Source organism: Monodelphis domestica, chromosome 6 (assembly GCF_027887165.1).
Source record: "Monodelphis domestica isolate mMonDom1 chromosome 6, mMonDom1.pri, whole genome shotgun sequence".
Taxonomy (NCBI): domain Eukaryota; kingdom Metazoa; phylum Chordata; class Mammalia; order Didelphimorphia; family Didelphidae; genus Monodelphis; species Monodelphis domestica.
In genome coordinates, this window is record NC_077232.1 from 20,660,913 (window position 1) to 20,683,103 (window position 22,191).

General features: G+C 38.6%; 1 protein-coding gene across 1 annotated transcript in view; it reads right to left on the reverse strand.

Annotated features, from left to right (window-relative positions):
* Positions 1-13,753, reverse strand: part of LOC130454979 (fatty acid desaturase 2-like protein FADS2B) — a 49,114-nt gene extending 35,361 nt beyond the window's left edge. Inside the window, exons 1-2 of the mRNA XM_056801741.1 lie at positions 13,130-13,753; positions 143-253 (exon numbers count right to left, since the gene is read on the reverse strand). Of these exons, the coding sequence (XP_056657719.1) occupies positions 143-253; positions 13,130-13,459 (441 nt within the window). The 5' untranslated portion in view covers positions 13,460-13,753. The remainder of the gene's footprint in view (positions 1-142; positions 254-13,129) is intronic.
* Between the last annotated feature and the right edge of the window lie 8,438 nt (positions 13,754-22,191).

Below are 22,191 nucleotides of genomic sequence, written 5' to 3' on the forward strand. Positions count from 1 at the left end.
TGTTCATTGGTCATTCTGTATTTTTCATTAATGCGCCACAAAAATTCCAGTCAGAGGGACCCAAAAAGCTCCCTAGCACACAAAGGGCATCTGTAGAATTTCCCTAGTAATTGTTGCCCATTGGAGAAGAGATCCCACTTACATTCTTATTTTGTTCTTGACTAGGTTCCCCAGGGGCCAGTTCTCCAATCAGCAGGGTCTTTAGGTACTTCTGCACCACAGCCTGGTCCAGATGCATGGCCATGAATACATCCTGGAATGGAAAGAATAGAAGAACAAAGAAAGACATTCATTTTATTCATCAGTTCAATTTCTACCCTCATCCTAATAGGCTTTCCCCCTCCTGGGTGCTGAAATCAGTGCCATCACAGCCCATTAGGAATTCCTCCAGTCTTCTGTTGTCCAAATGCCCAATAATTCTTCTTTAGGAGGGATTGAAAAGATAATAATGTAAACTAAATTTCTAAAAATGTAAAAGTATACCTGGTAACAATCACTTTACTAAATATCATCAAGATAAAGTCCTTTTTTGCAAATTGTAGGTGTGACCACTTTCAAAGAATTTAATAGATGAAAATCCGCCAAAAACAGAGAATATCTTCCTTTTGCAAAATTAAAATTTAAAAAGTAATTTAAATCACTTATTGTGAAAATAATTCTTCATTGAATAGGAAGCTCTTGTGACAAAAGCATTTTTAAAAAAAAATTAGGATCTCATCAATTTCCTTTAACTAGCAAGATTCTCCAATGGTTTTTTAATAGACAATGTAGTGATATGGATAGAGGACAAGATTCAGAATCAAGAAGTCCTGGTATTGAATTATGACTCAAACATTTCCTAATTGATTATGATTAAGGTGCAAACTATGTGAACCTTAGTGTCCTTTTCCATAAAATTGAGATAATGATAGTACCTAAAGATCAAGATAGGACCTGTTTCATAAAACTGTTGGAATGATCCAAAATAATAATGTAATCCAAATGTAATCCAAAAAATTAAGACTATTGGAAGGATCCAAAAATAATGTAAAGTATTTTGCAAACCTTAAAATACAGTAGATATGGCAACTGTATTCATTATTATCCGAGAAAATCTGATTTTCATATCACTTGCATTTATTTTTTTGCTTATTATAAAGACATTTTATTTGACCAGTTACATGTAATAACAATTTCCACATAATTTTTCTGAAGTTATATCATCCAAATGGTCTCCCTTCTTCCCTTCTCTTCCCCTTTCTGGAGCTGGTAAGCAATTTGATCTGGGTTATACATATATTATCATTCATATTACTTTAAAAGACTTTATCTGTTGTGTAAAAAGTGGCACACCTTCCTAAACAGCCAGTTAGGATTATGGGAGGTTAGATCTTCTTATATCTGCAAGTATCAACCTCCCAGGGTCTTAGTTTCTCTGTCTATAGAATGAAATGGTGATGCCAAGTGAGTTCAGACTTCCTTTTGATCTCTGTCCATATGCTCTGCATAGAGTTGGAGTGGTCTGTAGGTAAAGAAAATGTCCTGAGTTCATGACCAAATCCACATCAGCAGATATAACATGCTGCCTTTGCCACTGGCCCAGGAAGATGAATAGATTCAGTTATAAAGCTCCAGACCCTGCATTATGAAGATCTAAGTTCAAATATAACACCCAGAAGAGGAGGAGGGTATGGTCCTCGGTTGAAAAACAAATGGGAAAATTAAAGTCATGGGGATGGAAACGGTTAATAATAAATCATGCAGTCAGGGACATAGGATTCCTAGCATTGGGCAATATCCTCTCCATCACCAGAAGGAACTGATATTTCTAAGTGTGAAGCACAATGTTAGAGATAATTAGAGGAAAATAAAAAAATAAAAGAGGAAAATAAAAAATAAAAAGGGACCTATTTTTAGCCAATAGGCGAAGGCTATAAGACAATAACTTAGAAAGTGTTTGGTGAGCAAATTTCCTCAAAGTACTATGAGAAATACAGAGTCCAGAGAAGGACTAAATAATTGTGAGAGGTATGAATCAAAGAATAAATAATTAAGGAAGTGTAGAGAAGAAATATTTAGAAATGATATAAAATGAAATTTAAACATTTAATAAACAAAGTTATTTATCAAACAAGTTGAAAAGGAAGAAAACAGGAGGATTTTACTTGACTACTTAAATAGGAGGAAAAAATGAAGGGGAAAGATTAAAGAATGAGATAAAAAGAATGAATAAATTAAGCGAAACTTTCAAATTAGGGAAAGGGATATATAGTAAGGGTAGTTGTTGAGGATGAGGGAAAGATAGCTGGTAGGAATAAGTTGAAAGGAATAAGATCAAGGTAGATTAGTCTAAAATAACTGAAAAAGCAAGCTACTGTGTTTACAGAAGAGGAAGGAAAAAGGGGGCAGCTGGGTAGCTCAGTGGATTGAGAGCCAGGTCTAGAGATGGGGAGGTCCTAGGTTCAAATCTGGCCTTAGATACTTCCCAGTTGTGTGACCCTGGGCAAGTCGCTTGACCCCCAAGGCACTCTTCTGCCTTGGAGCCAATATATAGTATTGACTCCAAGACAGAAGGTAAGGGTTTAAAAAAGAAGAGGAAGGAAAAATTTCTAATGGAAGGAGGGGCAATGTTAGAGATAATTAGAGGAAAATAAAAATTTAACTCATGACTTTAAATGTGAATGGATTAAATATTACACTAAAAAGAAAAAAAGATTAGATAAGAAATTAAAACCTTACAATCTATTGCTCCTAAGAAACAAAACATTTTAAAAACAAAAAATTAAGCAGAATAAAAAAAATGAGGGAAGTTTCAATATCCCTCTCTCAGCTTTTGATAAGTCTAACAGAAGCAAAAGGAAAAGTATAAAATAAAACATATTGTTAGAGAAACTAGAGGAAATGTTTTCTATCATTAAAAGGAGACTCTTTAGAATCAGACTATATCCATTGTACCCTTAGAAAAGAATCTCCAGGAGGAAAAAAAATTTCATTGTGCCATCAATAATTTTCTCAAATTAGTCTACTCTGAAGATTGAGGAAAACCTGATCCTGGCATTAATTGTGAAGAATAAGACCAACAAACTCCAAATCAAGCATGCTCTAGAAAAGCTATGTATTAGCATTGTGACAAAGATTAACATATTGGTCTCTCCTAACAGAAAGAAGGGGTGATTTCAACTGTGGACATTACCAGCAAAACTGGAATCACCTCAATTACATTCAGTTTATTAGTTCTTCATACAATAAAGTTTTCTAAAATTAAAGAGATGAAAATAATGTTCAGACTATTCAGGAAAATCTTGTCATAGAGATATTTTTATATCTGGGTGAGTTATTGGGAAGCCTATAAAATCCTCTTTCCCTTTTTGAAACAAACTTGTAAAACCTGAATTGATGGTTTATATTTTAATTTCTTTTTATTGCATGGAAAAACCGTATTTTTTTTTCCAAGAAGAAGACAATGGAGCACTAACAATCACATTGAGAAACTTTGAGTATTATTCATACTATCAACTATGTGATTTTTCAAGGGAGAAACTCATCACTGAAGGACTAGCTACTGAGAGAAAATTCATTGGCTATGCAAACCTCTGTATTGTATTCATTTTCTATATGTCTTTTTTGTACATATTTTTTTTTTATGAGCCATCAAGTCATCTTTTTCCACTTAGAGGTTGGATTTACTGGGGAGTTTCCCAGGATATCAGGTAGAGGTGCTTTTTAATATAAGGGTGGGGTTTAGAGAATAGTTCTGAATATCCATAGGTCCTCCTTCCAGAAAGTTTTCAAGAATACTCACTGCCTTCCTTTCTATTCTACAAAGGCCTACCCTCTTAATCCACGGTCTCCACCATTGCCTTCTAACCAATCCCTCCTCTTCTCTTGCTTCTACAGAGCCAGATGATATAATAGAGTCCTAGATGTATTCAGGAAGATTTGAGTTCAAATTTTGCTTGCTTCAGACAAGCAAGTCACTTAATCTCTGTTTCCTCATTTGTTAAATGGTCATAATATTACCTCCCTCACACGGTTGTTATAAGGACCAATATAAAGAAGTGTGTTGTAAACCTTAAATAAACACTATAAAAATTCCATCTATTATTTAGTTAACCAGGACTTCTTAGTCTTAAAAATCTATAAACTTGGATCTTTTAAAAAAACATTTTCATAGCTGGGTTTCAATATAATTGGTTTCTTTTGTAATCCTGGACATTTTATTTTATGAATTTTAAAACATTATTCTGAATCAAAGACTTCATCAGAATGACTACCCCAGAGGTTTAGAACATAGGTATGATTAAGGATGATTGCTCAAGTATAATCATCAGAACAAATTAGTCACTGAATCTCTGTTAGAAAGAAGCTAAGAAGTCATCTGCAGCTTTGGTGAACCTTTTAGAGATCTTATGCCCAAATAGCACCTTCAAGCTTCTCTGCATTACCCCCAAAGAGCTAAGGGAGAAAGTGCTTTCATTAGGTTGCTGGACAGAGATGTGGGGCATGCAAAAAATGTCTTCAGGCAGGGTAGAAAGGGGTATGACACAGATCATCTGGCACATATACCAAGTCTTTGTCAACCATTGGGGACAGGAACAAGATCACAATTTATCCAGTTTATCCTCAATTTATGACATCTAGGAAAGATGTTTTTATGTCCTGAAGCATATAGGTCCATCCCAAGAACAGAACTTGGTCATTTTCCAGAGGAAGGAAATTCAGTTGAATCAACAAGCATTTACTGAGTGCTTACTGTATGCTAGGCTATTTCCTAGATTCTGGGGACACAAAGACATGAAATAGCCCTGAACTAAAAACATTCCCATTTTATCAGATGATTACTATTCCAGAGATCTGTTAGATGATAGTTGAATGAAGGAGCTGGGGATATTTTGCCTTCAGAAGAGGGGTTTTGAGGGAGGGGGAGAGGCACATGCTATACACATACACACAAAGTTCAAGTATTTTAAGGATTGTCAACTAGAAAAGGAATAAAAAAAACCCAGAATTGGGGCTACCAAAGGAGTCCACAAATTGCCCATCACCAAGAAAAAAACTAGATGATAACTTGTTGGGCATATTCGAAAAAGGCTTCTTGGTCAGATTTAGGTAGGATTCTGTGGGGTTTTGGTATGTTTTCCAATTCTGGGAGCCAGTGATGATGTGATTTCTGGAATATTTTAGGAATGTCTAAAGTACTCAAAAACAACAGAAGATTTCTTTCTTTGAAGAGTCAGCCCAAGTATCCTGAAAAACTGGTTTTTGGTGATCATGGTGGCAGTAGAGGGGTGACATTATAGAGGTATATTATGGGAACTGAAGGGCTTGGAAAGAAGAAGGTCACCTGCCTGAGATATAATCACAAATGGAAAATCCAGGACCAATTTAGGAATTTAGAATATTTCAATTCATGGCATGTAGAGTCAAGAACACCATCTGCCTGGGAGTTAGGAGACCTGGTTCTCATTATGGTTTGGATACTAATTAGCCCTGTGACTTTGAGCAAGTTCCCTGTCTTCTCTGGACTTTACTTTCTTTATCAGGGAAGATTAGAGCAGATGATCTCAAGGGCCCCAAATATCCAAACTTGTAATTGAGAACTAGTGATCTGTAATTTACCCTTCTCATAAAATGACTGGCCTTACATTCCTGTTGTGTCTCTCCTGGAAAACTGTAGAAATGTAGGAGAAATTGGGATATAGTGGAAAGAACCCTGGATCTGGTAAAAGGAGAGGTTCTTGATCTGAATTAAGCACATACACATCTCCTAGTCTCATCTATCATCTGTAAAATGGGAAGAACATCTCTGTAACCGCTATCTTCCATAATAGTTAGGGGTACTTAAAAGAGACAATGAATGCAAATGATTTTGCAAACCTGAAAATACTAGTGTTTTCACTATTGAGTATAGAGCTTAAAACTGCATGAAAACTTGGAGACCACCAAGTATTTTAATGTCAGCACACATTAATGTTAGGCAGTTAGGTGGCACATTGGATAGAGTGATGGATTTGGAGGCAGAAAGATTTGAATTCAAATCTCATCTAACATCCTCTATTTGGGAAAGGCACTTAATTTTGTATGGGACCGTGTACATAGTAGATTCCTAACTGGTATAGGTTGATGTGGGTAGAAGACTGGTTCACAAGATCTTAGGTTTAGATCTGGAAGAGGCTTCAGAAGTCATCTAATTCTATTCTGTGGCCCCATTTTAAAACCTTGGTCATAAAGGTAGTCAGTTCTTGGCTTCAGACCTGGGTCTTGTGATACCATACTTAGCATCTTTTCCCTAATGTTGGTGCCTTCCCTCTGAGAATACCTTGGTTTACCCTATCTGTATCTTGATTGTATGTAATTCTTTGTGTATTATTTATGCCATTAGACTATAAATGTTTTAAGGGCAGAGATTTGTTTTGGAGAGATGGTTCTATATATCACCAACACTTAGCTCAGTGCTTGGCATTCAGTAGGTACTTAATAAATGCTTGTCATGTTGACTTGATTTGACTTGACCACTTCCATAGAGCCATATTACATCCACTTTGGGAAATTACCTTAATATTATAGTATGGGGTGAGCTCTAGGTAGAAGAGTACATAGAACACAAGGTCTAGAGTAGGGAGGACCTAGGTTCAAATCTGGCCTCAGACCCTTCCTAACTATGTGACCCTGGGCAAGTCAATTAACCCCAATTGTCTATTCTTTACTGCTCTTCTACCTTGGAATAGATACTTAGATTCTAAAACAGAAGATAAGGGTTGTAAAAAATCATAGAATAGGTGTTGAGCCAGAAAGGACTTTTAAAAATCATTAAGGTGGGGGCTCAGCTGGGTGGCTCAGTGGATTGAGAGTCAGGCCTAGAGACGAGAGATCTAGGTTCAAATCTGGCCTCAGACACTTCCCAGCTGTGTGATCCTGGGCAAGTCACTTAACCCCCATTCCCTAGCCCTTACCGCTCTTCTGCCTTGGAGCCAATACACAGTATTGATGCTAAGATGGAATATAAGGGTTTAAAAAATAAGTCATCAAGGTAGGGATATGATTGGGGATGTAGACTCTAAATGATCACCTCAGTGCAAATATCAATAATATGGAAATAGGCCTTGATCAATGACATATGTAAAACCCAGTGGAATTGCATGTCAGCTAGGGGAGAAGGATGGGAGGGGAGGAGAAGGAAAGAACATGAATCTTGTAACCATGGAAAAATATTCTAAATTAATTAAATAAAATTTTCCAAATTAAAAATAAAATAAAATAAAAAATAAGTAAAAAGTAAAAGCTGAAGAAACTGAGGTTAAGATGGGCCATCAGTTGGGAGTAGTCGATGTAGCAGCAGCATTAGGAAGTGACTTGCTCAAGGTCACATAAACAATAACAGCCAACTAAAAATAAGAGTTAGCATGGACGGAGCATTTTAAGAGACTTCCAGAATGTATTTAAATGCCTAAAGTAGGATTCAAATTCAGTTCCTCCTGTCTCTAAGTCCTGCATTCCATTCACTATGGTGCACCATGTGGAGATATATGGATGGTGTTCTAGGTAGAGCACATTAAGACATATAAGGGGGAAAGCTCCTTGTCAAATAGGGAAATGACATTGTTTCTCACTCTTCAAGAGGCAAACATTTAGGAAGGAAGTCTCATAATGCGGGTCATAATTGGTGTAATTACAGGGAGAGGCGGAGGGGAGATGTCACTCTTCGGGTGATGCATGTAAGAGGCGTAGCTTAGGAAAGGAGAAAAAGGATCTTACTAAGCATGGATTCCTTCCAAGCTTTCCCACCTGTGAAAAATGCAGAAAATTGGGCAAAAGAATACAAAACCAAATGCAAAGAAAATAACTTTAAAATTGCAAAAATTTAAAAGAAAAGAGAATTAATCCTACTATCAGCAGGGCACACAAAGGCTAAAGAAAATATGTTCAGGGAGGAGGAGGTGAGTGAAACTAATGGCAGGTGAAAGAAAGGGATTCTCTTTGGATGGCAGGAAACATGATTTTCTGGTCAGATTGTGCTGCTAAATCAGCTATGATTGACTTGGGATGATAGAATGCTCAAATGGGAAAAGATTATAGTCTCAGAGTCTGAGTAGATCTTGGAGACCCCCCTAGTTAAGCCCCAAATCAGCAGCTGGGTGACCCACTGTGCCTAAAGTCAAGAAGACTTATGTTCCTGAGTTCAAATCTGGCCTTGGACACTTACCTCTGTTTGCCTCAGTTTCCTCATCTGTAAAATAAACTGGAAAAGGAAATGACTAACTACTTCAGTATCTTGGTCAAGAAAACCCCAAATGGGGTCATGAAGAATTGGATGCAACTGAAAAAATAAACACATTTGGCTCCTTTCTTTTAAGAGGAGGAAACTTAAGTTTAGAAAAGGGAATGGATTTACCCAAAGTCACACAGTTAGCAGCAGGTCGCAGAACTGGTATTTGAATCCAAATCCTTTGATTTTAATTCCAGTGATTTCCCCCCCCCACCCCCATTCTACAATATTATGAAAGGGGCCTTAGAGTACAAGTTTCTCATTTTAAAGAGAAGGAATCTGAGGCCACAACGGAGAAACAGATTTTTTTTAGGTCATAGAGTTAATGTTGTGGCAGTATCCAAGTTTCATTAATGCAAGTCCTAAATTACCTCATTTCTATTGGTCTCTTTCCTTGAATGTAAAAGGGAAGGACTGGATAGAGGAAATCATAGATTTCAGAGCTAGAAGAACTTTCTAATGTAAAGGTAAAGGCCTGGACTAGAGGGAATCATAGATTTCAGAGAAGTAAGACCTCAGTTTCCCTGAATGTAAAAGAGAAGGGCTGCATAGAGGAAATCATAGATTTCAGAAGAACTTTCTAATGTAAAGGGAAGGGCCTGGACTAGAGGGAATCATAGATTTCAGAGAAGTAAGACCTCAGTTTCCCTGAATATAAAAGGGAAGGACTGCATAGAGGAAATCATAGATTTCAGAAGAACTTTCTAATGTAAAGGGAAGGTCCTGATCTAGAGGGAATCATAGATTTCAGAGAAGTAAGACCTCAGTTTCCCTGAATGTAAAAGGGAAGGGCTGCATAGAGGAAATCATAGATTTCAGAAGAACTTTCTAATGTAAAGGGAAGGGCCTGGACTAGAGGGAATCATAGATTTCAGAGAAGTAAGACCTCAGTTTCCCTGAATGTAAAAGGGAAGGACTGGATAGAGGAAATCATAGATTTCAGAAGAACTTTCTAATGTAAAGGGAAGGGCCTGGACTAGAGGGAATCATAGATTTCAGAGAAGTAAGACCTCAGTTTCCCTGAATATAAAAGGGAAGGACTGCATAGAGGAAATCATAGATTTCAGAAGAACTTTCTAATGTAAAGGGAAGGGCCTGGACTAGAGGGAATCATAGATTTCAGAGAAGTAAGACCTCAGTTTCCCTGAATGTAAAAGGGAAGGACTGGATAGAGGAAATCATAGATTTCAGAAGAACTTTCTAATGTAAAGGGAAGGGCCTGGACTAGAGGGAATCATAGATTTCAGAGAAGTAAGACCTCAGTTTCCCTGAATGTAAAAGGGAAGGGCTGCATAGAGGAAATCATAGATTTCAGAAGAACTTTCTAATGTAAAGGGAAGGGCCTGGACTAGAGGGAATCATAGATGGGAATCATAGATTTCAGAGAAGTAAGACCTCAGTTTCCCTGAATATAAAAGGGAAGGACTGCATAGAGGAAATCATAGATTTCAGAAGAACTTTCTAATGTAAAGGGAAGGGCCTGGACTAGAGGGAATCATAGATTTCAGAGAAGTAAGACCTCAGTTTCCCTTAATGTAAAAGGGAAGGACTGGATAGAGGAAATTATAGATTTCAGAGCTAGGAGACCTCAGTTTTCTCTAATGTAAAGGGAAAGGCCTGGACTAGAGGGAATCATAGATTTCAGAGAAGTAAGACCTCAGTTTCCCTGAATGTAAAAAGGGAAGGACTGGATAGAGGAAATCATAGACTTCAGAGCTAGAAGAACTTTCTAATGTAAAGGGAAAGGCCTGAACTAGAGGGAATCATCAATTTCAGAGAAGTAAGACCTCAATTTCCCTGAATGTAAAAGGGAAGGACTGGATAGAGGAAACCATAGATTCCAGAGCTAGAAGGCCTCAGTTTCCTTGATTATAAAAGGAAAAAGCTGGATTAGAAGCCATCCTTATTTTCAGAGATGGAAGGGACAGGAAAGATTAACTTGTTCCTTTCCTTCATTTTATACAGGCAGAAAGGAAGGCCTTAGAGAGAGAGAATGACTCATCCAAAGTCACACACTCATTAAGTAACCCAACCTGAATCAGAAAGCCCAGATCTCCTAACTCCCTATGTAATGTTCTTATATTGCTCATGAGAATCTCTGAAGTTCTTCCAGATTCAACATTTTATGATTCTAACTAGGTGGATCTTTTAGCTCTAGAGTATTTGAAATGAAATCCTCATTGATGTCCAGCTTTTGGGATTTTAGTCATTAGAGTTGAGCATGGAGGTTCTTCTTGGTCATGGATAACAGGAGTGTGCTAGAGCCAACTCTAACAGATCCTTTGATTTTCAGTGTCAGTATTTACACTCCGAATCAGGGCCCGATGTACAGATTTTTGGATTGTCTCTCCTTAAGAGAGTGACTCAGAAGAGGTTAATACAGACTAAGCTTAATGCTATATCCTATGTCCACTCTTTTTTTCTGGAGAGCCAGTTGTTGAATAGTTACCAACATAATACTATATAAGGTCTCTTCTAATCCTTTGAACATCCTGACCTCTTTCAGCCTTGTTTTTCTCAATGAGGGTTGAAGCCATTCAATTTGCTGTCATGACCAGTCATCACGGGGTGACACAAAAAGGAAAATTCAATAATACACAAATACAATGCAGAATGCTTTAAATGTTTGCATAGTGTTTTCCCTAGGTTGCTGTTACAGAGCTAGATGGCACAATGGGTGGGATGCTCAATTTAGGGCTAGGAAGCGCTGAGTTCAAGTTCTGCTTCCAGAAAAGACTTAGCTGTGTGACTCTGGGTAAGTCACTTACCTTCTTTATGACTCAGTTCCCTCATCTGTAAAATCAAATGAGATAATTTATAGAAAATGCTTTGGTGAAGTGAGGGAATAAGCATTTCTATAGACCTACTGTGTGCCAGGCACTGGCTTAGTACTCTGAAAGTATTATTTGAAATGCGCAACAACCCTAGGAGGTGGATGAGTTATTATTCCCATTTTAAATTTGAGAAAATGGAGGCAAATAGGAATAAGTGACTTGTACAGGGTCACACAGTGTTATGGTAGAAATTATAGAGATAGAAATGAATTAAGTAGTTAATTTAAGTAGTTAAAAAGTTGGTTTGCAGAAGCTAGCATGACTGCATTCTAGGACCTCTGGAATTCTGGAATGTGGGAGGAGAGATTTGGAAGGAGCAATGACCAGTTGTGCCTTTCCTGTCTTGGAGCTGAGAGAGGAAGGAGCTGATCTGGGCTGATCCTGTTTCACTAAGCCTGTGGGTGAGAGAAGGGAAACCTTTTGACTTTGTTTGGGAGTACCTTTCCTCAGCAGAAGAAACCATCCTGAAGAAGATACTACAGACTTTCAACCCTGACAAAGAACATGGTGGTCCAGAGGTAGTTGTTGGTGTGAAGGCTGAGGGTCAACCTCAGGCCCAGCCCAGCTGGGTTGAAATCAAATATCAAGAGTCCATCTTTTTCATCCTGAAATGTGGCCCATCTGGATAAACCAACCAGGGAGGATTTATAGTGTCAGGAAGAATAGAAAGGGCTCTGAGGTATTAGCCAGAAGCAGGGAGAGGTGTCAGATACCATCAAGAAACAGAAACCTCCATCTTGCTATGCATTTAGCGGGGAAGTGAGAGATTTAGAGATTAGGGCATCCTCCCTCCTAAATCCTCCCTCCCTCCCTGTTATTTAACAGTAAACTTGTTAGTTTTTACAACACCAGTTTGGAAGACTTAGTTGCACTCTGGTCCAGAGTAGTAAGGCCCAACTGCTTTACTGTACTAAAAGGCAACTGAGGTATCATCCACATACCTCAGTATACCCTACTATTTCAACAGCTAGTAAATGTCTAAGCTCAAAACTCAGGTCATTCTGACTTCAAATCCAGGGCTCTATCCACTGGGAAACCTAGCCTTTGGAGACTACTGGTCACCTCCTCTTTCTGGTCATTCTCTCTTCCCTAGCCTTACATGACACTGGTCTCTCCTGCTTCTCCTGCCTGCCTAATTGACCTTCTCAGTCATCACTGATGGGTCATTATCCAGTTCACCTACCCTATAACCACAAGGGTCTCAAGGCTAAGTATCTCTCCATCATCCCTTGGAGAATCTCATTGGCTCCCAGATCTTTATCCATTGTGTCACCAAGATACCTTTGGGTTGATGTTGCACTTCTTAGAGCACAATTTCAATGATTATTATTATTATTTTTTTTAATAATGCCCTTCTAACACCCTTTTGAGCTCAGTTGTTATTATATTCCATTTTATAGATGGAGAAACAAAGACTCAGAGAAATTAAGTTGATTGTGGGTCCAGAGTCAGTGTGTGGGATGGCACTGGAATGTGGAAGTGGTATTGTAAAAGGGCACTGACTGGAGACAAAGGGTTCAAGACTCACCTCTGGCACCTCTGTTTTCTCCTCTGTAAAGTGACTGGTTTGGTCTAGCTGATCTCCAGTGTTTTAGCTTAGATTTTCGGATTAACTCAAACATTGCAGAGCACCCTTGGGCTTGGAGGCTTATTACATTCCAATTTCTGGTTAAGCCAAATCCTACAAGATTGATTTAGGAATGGGCGAGACTGTTCCAAGCCTGAACATGTCTTTGCTGTGCCTTTGGGCCAAGGGTTGAGCTATTTCTGCCTGCTCCCCTCCCCTCAAAATGCACATATGAACAATATATACACACTTACACTTAGACACACACTCAAACTCAGACATACGTTTGCACACTTACACATCCAAACTCAGATACAAATTCATACACACACAATTATATAGATATTCAGACACACTCATACACACACACAATCATAGGCACACACACACACACACACACTCAGACGTACTCCCACTCACCCATGCCGTACTACCCAGAATTGCTGAGGAGTTCCCAGAAGCCCTGGCTTCCATTTTCCTTACCGTGGCATCTTCTCCAGCATAGTGGTTGAGGACCCGGCTACCTCCTGGATGCTTGTCTGCCCACTTGGTAACATTGTAGACCTTCCGACGGATCACCAGCCACTGGTCTGTCTGAAGGTTGTGCTTCTTGATTTCCTCCCAGGTATACATTGGCAGTTCACTGCTGCCTGCCACAGGCTTCCCATTTGCCTCTTGTTTCCCTTGAGGCTGACCATTGGTCACTGCTTTCCCATTGCTTTCCCATTTCCCATTTGCCTGCCCATAGCTCTTAATCTCATGCACCCCATTGGCCTTCCGTTTGTCTTCACAATCCTTCATCCTCAGCCCCATGCTGCCTTTCTGGATTCACCCCTTAAACCTTTCTCAGTCTTGCTGTCATCTGACAAGCAGCCAATTCCCCCCTCTCTCTTATCTAGAAAAGTCCTTTTCTATTGTTGGGAAAGTTCCCTTCACCCTCTCTGTACCTCTAGTTCCCCAACCTCCAGCATTGCAGTGTTTCTCTAAGGAAACTACACTTCTCTTTCCTCAATGGATGGATTTCAGTCCATGGAAAGACATGCCTCCTTTCTCTCTGGCTGAGTGTTTCCCTCTCAGCATCCTCTACCCGGATCATCTTTAACAGTATCTGACACAGACCAAAACCTTAGGAACCAATCACAGCCCTTCTCTGTTAGCCTGGGGAGGGTGAGGAGGTGGAGTTGAACTTTGGCCAGGAGAGGGGAGGAGGCTTTGTTTTCTGGCCCTGGTCCCAGCTGGGCGTTTTCCTTTGGTTTCTAAGGGCTAGGGAAAGGAGCATCCCAAGATCTGATTCAACATCCTGCATCTAGACTTTCCAAATCTTGAAAATGATGAGATGGAGGCAGCTGGGTGTTTCAGTGGATTGAGAATCAGGTCCAGAGGTGGGAGGTCCTGGGTTCAAATATGGCTTCAGACACTTCCTAGCTGTGTGACTTTGGGCAAGTCACTTGACCCCCATTGCCTAGCCCTTACCCCTCTTCTGCCTTGGAACCAATACATAGTATCCATTCCAAGACAGAAGGTAAGGGTTTTAAAAAACAAACAAACAAACAAACAAATAATAAGTAAGCAAGCAAACAAACAAATAAATAATCAAACAAGTAATTGAATAAATAATCAAATAAACAAGTAAATGAATGAATGAATGAACTAACAAACAAGTAAGTGAAACTGATGACATGTCATGAAGTTGGGAAAGGCTCTGCTGTTGTATCTACTCTGTTGGAAATGAGATTCCTCAGGGCTTTAAGTGAAATATTCTTTCAACTATCTACTTCTAGTAAATTTTAACTACTTGAATGCTTGTACTCCTCAGCTTCCTAGAAGGTCTTCTGGTCCTCTAACTATTCTTAGAACTTGAATTTGAATAGGGACACCATGTTTCTTTTTGTTTAGAAACAAGGTAGAAGTTATTTTTCCATTTTGACTCCTTGTTTTTTGTGTAGTCACTTTTTGGGAGTTAATGTGAATACTGGATATATGATACCAGTTGCTTGGATAATGACAAAGCTATTCAATTGAAAATAAAAGAAAATAATCCTCCCTCACATCTGCCTCTTAATATGATCCTTATGTTCCTCTGGGGTTCTACTAAGGTCCTCCCTACTCTTTGAAGTCTTCCCTTCAGTCTGGCTCTCAACCTCATCAACTTACCTTTTATTTACTTCTGTGTGCTTATGTTGTATCTCTCTGGTGTGCTGTAAAATCCCTTTCTATTTTGTTTACTTGTTTTACTCTCATATCCATGCCTGATGGGCAGCCTAGGACTCCAGTATTGTGAATAGAGGAATGACTTTAGTGTCAGGAAAGCCTTGGACTCAAGTCTTGACCCTGACAGAGGACAGGCACCCTAACACTTTAAAGATGAGCTGAGGGACCATGGACAACTCATTTAGCTCCTCAATGCCCCAGGCAACCTTCTTAGCATCAGAAATTTAGAGCTGGAAGGGGCCATAGAGTTCCTCTAGTTCATTGGCATGTCCGTTGTTCCTGGAGGATCCAGCTTTCATTAGGGCCAGAATATCATGGCTCCTTCAGAGGCAGGAGAAGAGAGGGAGAGAAAATGATCAGTGGTGTGTGGAATTCAAAGATTCTCTAGAAGGAACTTAGAATAAGAATGTCAGAGCTGGGAGGGACCTTAGAACTCAAAATGGAACAGAATTGGAAGAACCCAGAACTGGAATACAGAATGTCAGAGTTAGAAGAGTATTCAGAAGATAGAATTTCAGAGTTGGAAGGGACCTTCAGGTTCTATTCTCTCATTTGGTGAGATGAGAAGAGGCTCTTACCCAATGTCATGATTTTAAAAAAGAGAGAGGTAGCTAAAAAACATAGGAAGAAGGTTTGAAATGAGAAGGGGAAGGCAGGAGAGGAGAGAGGAAAGCAAAGAACATCAACACTTCTTGATTTCTCATCTTGGCAAAGCATCACCTAGGCAAGAAGGAAGGCTCTGGATGGAGCTGACTCACAGGTACGGCTGCTTTCTCTATGAAGGGCTACCTTGCTGGGGGATATTGTTATAGTGCTGGGTTGTTTTCTTCCAGACTGGCCCAGCCAGATTGCTTCAAGATTGGCCCCTAGTGATGTGGGAAGGAGGAACTCTAAACTCATCTTTAATTAGGGCACTTAAACCTCCTGGTTTTGTTAGGATAGTCCTGTTTTTCTTCTCCTTGATTGAATTATGTGACAGTTCCAGAAATACCACAGGGGAGAAAAATCTCCAGCTTAGTTGTTGGCCCCTGATAAAACACAAACATGAACACACAAAAACATACTGCTAGTTTTCTTAATCTCTTTCTTAATCTTAAAAAAAACCATTTGGTCAAAAACAGCCTCTCGGCAGGGGGCATCTCTCTCCTTTGCCTCACCAACAGCCATATTCCCTCTCTCCCTTCAATTCCTCCATACCATGCCACAAACCTTTCAGTATCCCCTGTTTTTCCAATCCTCCCATCTTCTTTCCCTATAAATATTACAATATGCATGCACATGCATAAACCATCAAAAACGTAGGCTTTGGGAGGAAAAGTCTGAACTCCTTATGGAAGGCTTCAATTCATAGAAATAAGGATGTCAGAAATAAAACTGCAAAGGGTTGGGGTAGTGGCAAGAGTGTTGGTCCTAGACTTAGGCAGATCTGAGTTCATATCTAGCCTTAGCCACTAGCTGTGTGATCCTGGGCAAGTCACTTACCTTCTTTTTCCTCATCTATAAAACGGGGACAATAATAGCATCTACCCCACGGGGTTGTTGTGAGGATAAAATGAGGTATTCATAAAGTGCATTGCAAACCTTGAACCATTAGAAGCACTATGTAAATGCTCACTACTGTTATATTTTTTAGAAAAATCTCCAAATAAAAAAAAATTCAAATTTTGGTTGACTTGAACCTTGGATGCAGTGAAATTTGAACAAGGCTCAGCTAAATAATGATTTAATGACAATTATAGTGCTAATTCACACATATTCCTATTTAGGATTTGCAGAGTGTTTTCCCTATGTTATCTATTTTGATTTTTACAAGAGCTCTCCAAGGTGGCCCCAGTCAACCCTTCTCTCTCCCTAGCACTATGGGATAGAAAACACTTCTTCAATCATGCTTGAGAGTTTGTAGAGAGTCCCTCCACAGATTATAGAATTTTGGGGGCTTATTCTATACCCAGAAAATGCTCATAGATGCTTCTTCTGTTCTCTATTAATGCCTCTAGTTCATCACAGTAAGTGGATAAGATCTGCCTGTTTTCATCTCCACCCTCAATTTTTGTCTTCTCAGCTCTACTAAGTAATGACTCTTCTATCTCCTGCCTATAAAAACAAATAAAGAAATGAATCTACATGACAATAGCCACCTCCTCCACAAGAAACCATTATAGGTGGATGGACATTTGCCCCATTGGGCAACCACCACACAGGCTTATGAGGAATGTACTATGCAAGAAGAGTTTAATGCTCAATCCAGCCATACACAACTTTCCCCCATCCCCAACCTTCTTTATCCTTATCTTATCCTTTGTCATCTATGGACACTTCTTAGAAAAGTCTTACATGGGTTAATTATTTTCTATACAAAGTAATTGAGTATATAAGTATATAAGATATATATATATATATATATTAAAACCTTCTCATTAAAATTTGATAAGGCCTAAAATTGAAAAAAAAAATAATCCTAAGAACTATGGGTACTTAGAGTTATTCATATTCTGATTTTTCCATTTAAATCTTTGGTTTGACCATGCCTGTGCCTGGGTTTCCATGCCTTCCTATCATCACCATTTGAATCTATTAGTAAAAGGCCTCTTTTGGGCATTTAAAGCTCTTGCTAACCTGGTCCCTTGTTCCCTTTTGGCCTTTTCCTCCATGTACTCTGTGAACTAGGGACATTGGACTAATTGTAGTTCCTTAAGAACAATACTCCATCTCTCATCTCTGTGCCATGCTGGGATATTCCTTTACTCCCATCCCCTCCAATTTAGTTTTCCTGGTTTCCTTTCAGACCCAATGCCAGTCCCACTTTCTCCAGGAGACCTTTGTTGGTTCCTCAGCTGCTAATGTCTTTCTCCTTCATATTGCCTTCATCTACTCTGTTTATGTCTTGTATGTACCTAGTTATTTTTATGTTGGTTACTGCACTAAAATATAGGTTTCTTGAGGGCAGGAACTGTTTTTTACCTTTACTTTTTATCCACAGAAATGATCCATAATAGATACTTAATCAATAGTTTTTGGCTGACTGACTTTTGCTTACTTGAAGAAGCCCTGAAAAACCAATATGGGTTTGTGGGTTTGTGTTTGCTGGTCTATCATCTCTCCTTCACATATTAGAAGACCTTGGGTTACTCATCTACTCAAATTAAATTATCATTACATTCATCTTTCTGCTTTCAGGAATTTTCTTAATCTCTCTCTCTCTCTCTCTCTCTCTCTCTCTCTCTCTCTCCCTCTCTCTCTCTCTCTCTCTCTCTCTCTCTCTCTCTCTCTCTCTCTCCTTTCTCTCTCTCTCTCTCTCTCTCTCTCTCTCTCTCTCTCTCTCTCTCTCTCTCTCTCTCTCTCTCTCTCTCTCGTTAAGAGGCTAGAGAGAGCAGGATTTCTAAGTAGATCAGAACTGACAGTTTCAGTGAGTTAGTAAGCAGGAGCTGAAGATTCCATTACCAAGGAGATCAAGACTGTGGAAAAGAAGTGGCCAACCTTCTGACTGGAAGTTAGGAGGGAGAGTTGGTGAGTGAGGGGAGAAAGGAAGCAGCTGCTGATAGGTGAGGGTCTTTTGTCTCTGGGATCTCTAGAGAGCAGAAGGTCTGTTTCTGAGGCAAGCATCTGCTGTTAGTTGGCTACTGACAGTTGGGCTGATATAGAAAACTGATTGAAGGAATGAGTGAGTGGTGGCTGTCTATTATTTTAGGGAGTTAGGTAGTTAGTGAATAATTTATAGATAGAGTAGGTTAGATGGGCCTAGTGTGCCAGACAGAAGAAACTGTCCTCAGAAGACAGAGGTAGTTTTAGGAAATTTTATGTAGTATTAGGAATTCTAGGTATATTTAAAAAGTATAAGATTAATAATCTCTCTTCTTTTCTATCTTTCTATCTGTACTTCTTTCTTAAATTAAAAAAAAAATTTGTTAAACCGCTCTCCTCACTTTGTTGAACTCTTTAACACTTACAATTCTTGGTGAGCCAGGTAGGAGTTTGATTAACCTGTTAGTCTTCTCTTCTGAAATTTTTATAGACAATTCAATATGGTGCTAGAAATTATGGCACACATAGTGAAGGAGGAGGTTCCAGCCTATTAAAAACAACAAAACTCCTGCTCATGGAAAGCATTGTTGAGCTTGCACAGCTCCCAGTTTATGATTTTTTTCAGACTGTTATCATTTTGGGGAATATTTGTTCTGATAGGATTATTTAAAATTTACCAAATTTAAGAAATAATTTTCCTAGTTCTACATTAGAAGAAGAAACATAAATTGAGCTCTCGAGTTTCTTAGTTCTGCCTTTAAGTATGTTTGGGATTATTCTATGGCTGCTGCCCCAGATGCCCAGATGTAGGTGGAGGCTTGCCCAGAGTATGTTCCTACATGCAGTAGATTTCTGAATCTCTGGGTTCTCTTATATAAATAATGGCATCAGAGATTCCCGTGCCACCCTGATTTGGCAGCCATGTTTAGAGTACCAGGAGTAACCACCAACCAAAAGTTTTGGTGAAGTCACAAACTTGCCCACCAAGTGCAGAATTGTGACCACCAAGGCCCCATGAGAAATCACACTCACTTATAAAGAAAATCCTCTAATAATGAAGGGGATTGATATATTGGAGTGCTGTGGTAAGAGCAACCAGGAAGGCAAAGGGTCTTGCTATGATTAAAATGATCTCAAAACTTATTTTGGGGTAAGAATATGAGTTTATTGAAAATATCACTTGGGCAAGTATCATAATATAGGTCTCCATGGCTCTTTTGCTACCAGAGATGACCTGAGCTATGTCAGACAATCAAATAGATTTTTAGAAGCTCATTACTCAGCCCTTCCTTTGACCATCCCAAGACATTTTTAATGATAGCTAAATAAGAAATGGTCTTTTCAACTACATACAACCCCATCCCCACAGGTAGATAGGTTATGTAGACTGGAAAAAGATCCTTCTCCCCTTCATCTATTAACCAAATTCTGTTGAAAAAGAAAGATATTCCTTGGAATTCCTAAGGACAAAGAAAGTAAAAGTCAGCAGATTAAGATGGTATCTCTGACCCAGATCCCAGGCACAGGAATACATAGCAATTTGTCCCTAATAAACAGGAATTAATACAGTAAAGATGGGTTGAAGTAACTGAGAACATTTAGCCTAGAGAATAGAATTCTAGGGTGGAGATGAGGCACAGTTGTGATATTCATGTATATCTATGATGTACATCTATAATCCTATGATAATATTTGAATGGTTGTCATGTGGTAGAGGGATTAAGCCTGTCCTAATTGAACTTGAAGACTAGAACTTAATAATAGATGATAGATTCACACACAGATACACGGACACACAAATTATTTATTAAGGACTTACTCTGTCTGTAAAGCAGAGGGCTAAAGGGAGGGATACCCAAGTTGGGGAAAGACTACTGGTAAGGAGGAGAATTGAGAGAACAATGGTTGGAAGGTACAGAGAGTCAAAATCAATCAAGCAATCAACCAATAATAATAGATACCAACAATAATAGATTTTACTTGAGATTTGAAGGAAGTCAGGAGCTGGAAATAAGGAAGGAGAGGATTCTAGAGAATTCCTAGCATGGGGAATAGACAGTGAAAACGTGTTCAGGACAAGGAAGCCAGTATAACTGAACAAAAGTTACAGGATAACCTGTATTTTTTTTAGAAGACATCCAATCTCCTGCTAGGAATGTTTGGATTTTAGTTTGTTTTCTGATCCTTGGTCAGACCATAAAAAGAACAAAAGTTTCCTTTAAACAGTGTTCCACTGGACTCTACCTTTCCATAAAGTTGGTTACTCATTGAGGAAAGTTACTTCCCTGATTTCCCTTTTTTATTTGGGTCAATCCCTGCCAATCACTGGGTTATTACTATCAATTCTAAGACCTTGCAATTTTCCCCACTTCCTAAGCAAGCCCAGTGCTTGTTTTTAAAAGGGATCATCTATTTCCAAATTCTTTCTGAACACTGTAAAAAGTTTAAGATGGAATAGAAAGAGCAAGCGTCTTGTATTATAACTTCTTTCCAACTGGGAAAAGTTTTCTTTCCTCTTTAAAAAAATAAAAAAGAGAAAGGGAAATAATTCTGAGGATAAAAACTGCATGGTAATCTATTCTTAAAGTCCTTGACAATTTTGATGAATTCTCCAGGCATTTCTTTTCAATGCCTGTAGTCCTAAAGCCCAGATTCAACCTTGGCTCCTAGATAACTCTTGTATTCAAACAAATGCAAGGAAAAATTTGAAATAAAGTCTTGCTTTCCCACAAAGAACTGAAATATCTACAAATGAAACATGAAGTAGAGAGCCTTGGCCACAAGAATATATATTTTAGAGCTTGGAGATGTCTTTAATTGGGGATAGCTTTTATTAACTTTCAATTAGTTTAGACAAGATCTTTATTACCTTAGTGCAATTTTGGTTTAATGCATTTCCTTGTACTAGTAGCTCTGTGTGTGTGTGTGTGTGTGTGTGTGTGTGTGTGTGTGTGTGTGTGTGGTTGAATGTTGTGATTCTATGAGGAAGTGGCATTTGTTAGATTTAATTTTTAAAATTTTTATTTATTTTTAAATGTTTTCTCTTTATTTAATTTTAATAACAATTTTCTATATACATTTCCCAAAGTTATATGATTCATGTTATCTCCCCCTTCTTCCCTTTCCTCCTCCCATAATTGACAAGCAATTAAATCTGGGTTATACATGTGGTATTACAGAAAACATTTCCATATTATTCATTTTTAAATAAATGATTTTATTAAACCAAAATGCTAAATCATATACCCCCCCCAAAAGTGATAAATAATATGTTTTCATTTGCATTTAAACCTCACAAGTTCTTTCTCTAGAGGTGGATAGCATTTTTTTCATAAATCCCTCAGAATTGTCCAGGATCATCATATTGCTGTTAGTAGCAAAGTCAATCACATTTGATCGTCCCACAATATTTCATCTAATATGTTCAATGTTCTACTAGTTTTGCTTCTTTCCCTCTGCATCAGTTCATGTGGGTCTTTCCAGCTCTTCCTGTAATCATCCTTTTTATCATTCCTTACAGCACATTAGTATTCCATCACCAACATATACCACAATTTGTTCAGCCATTCCCCAATTGAGGGACATCTCCTCATTTTCCAATTCTTTGCCATCATAAAGTGTTGCTATAAATATTTTTGTACAAACAGTTCTATTCCCTTTGGGATCAGACCTAGTAGTCATCTTGCTGGATCAAAAGGTATGCATTCTTTTATAGCCCTTTGGGCATAATTTCAAATTGCCCTCTGGAATGGTTGAATCAATTCACACATCCACCAGCAATGCATTAGTATTCCAATTTTGCCATACTCTCT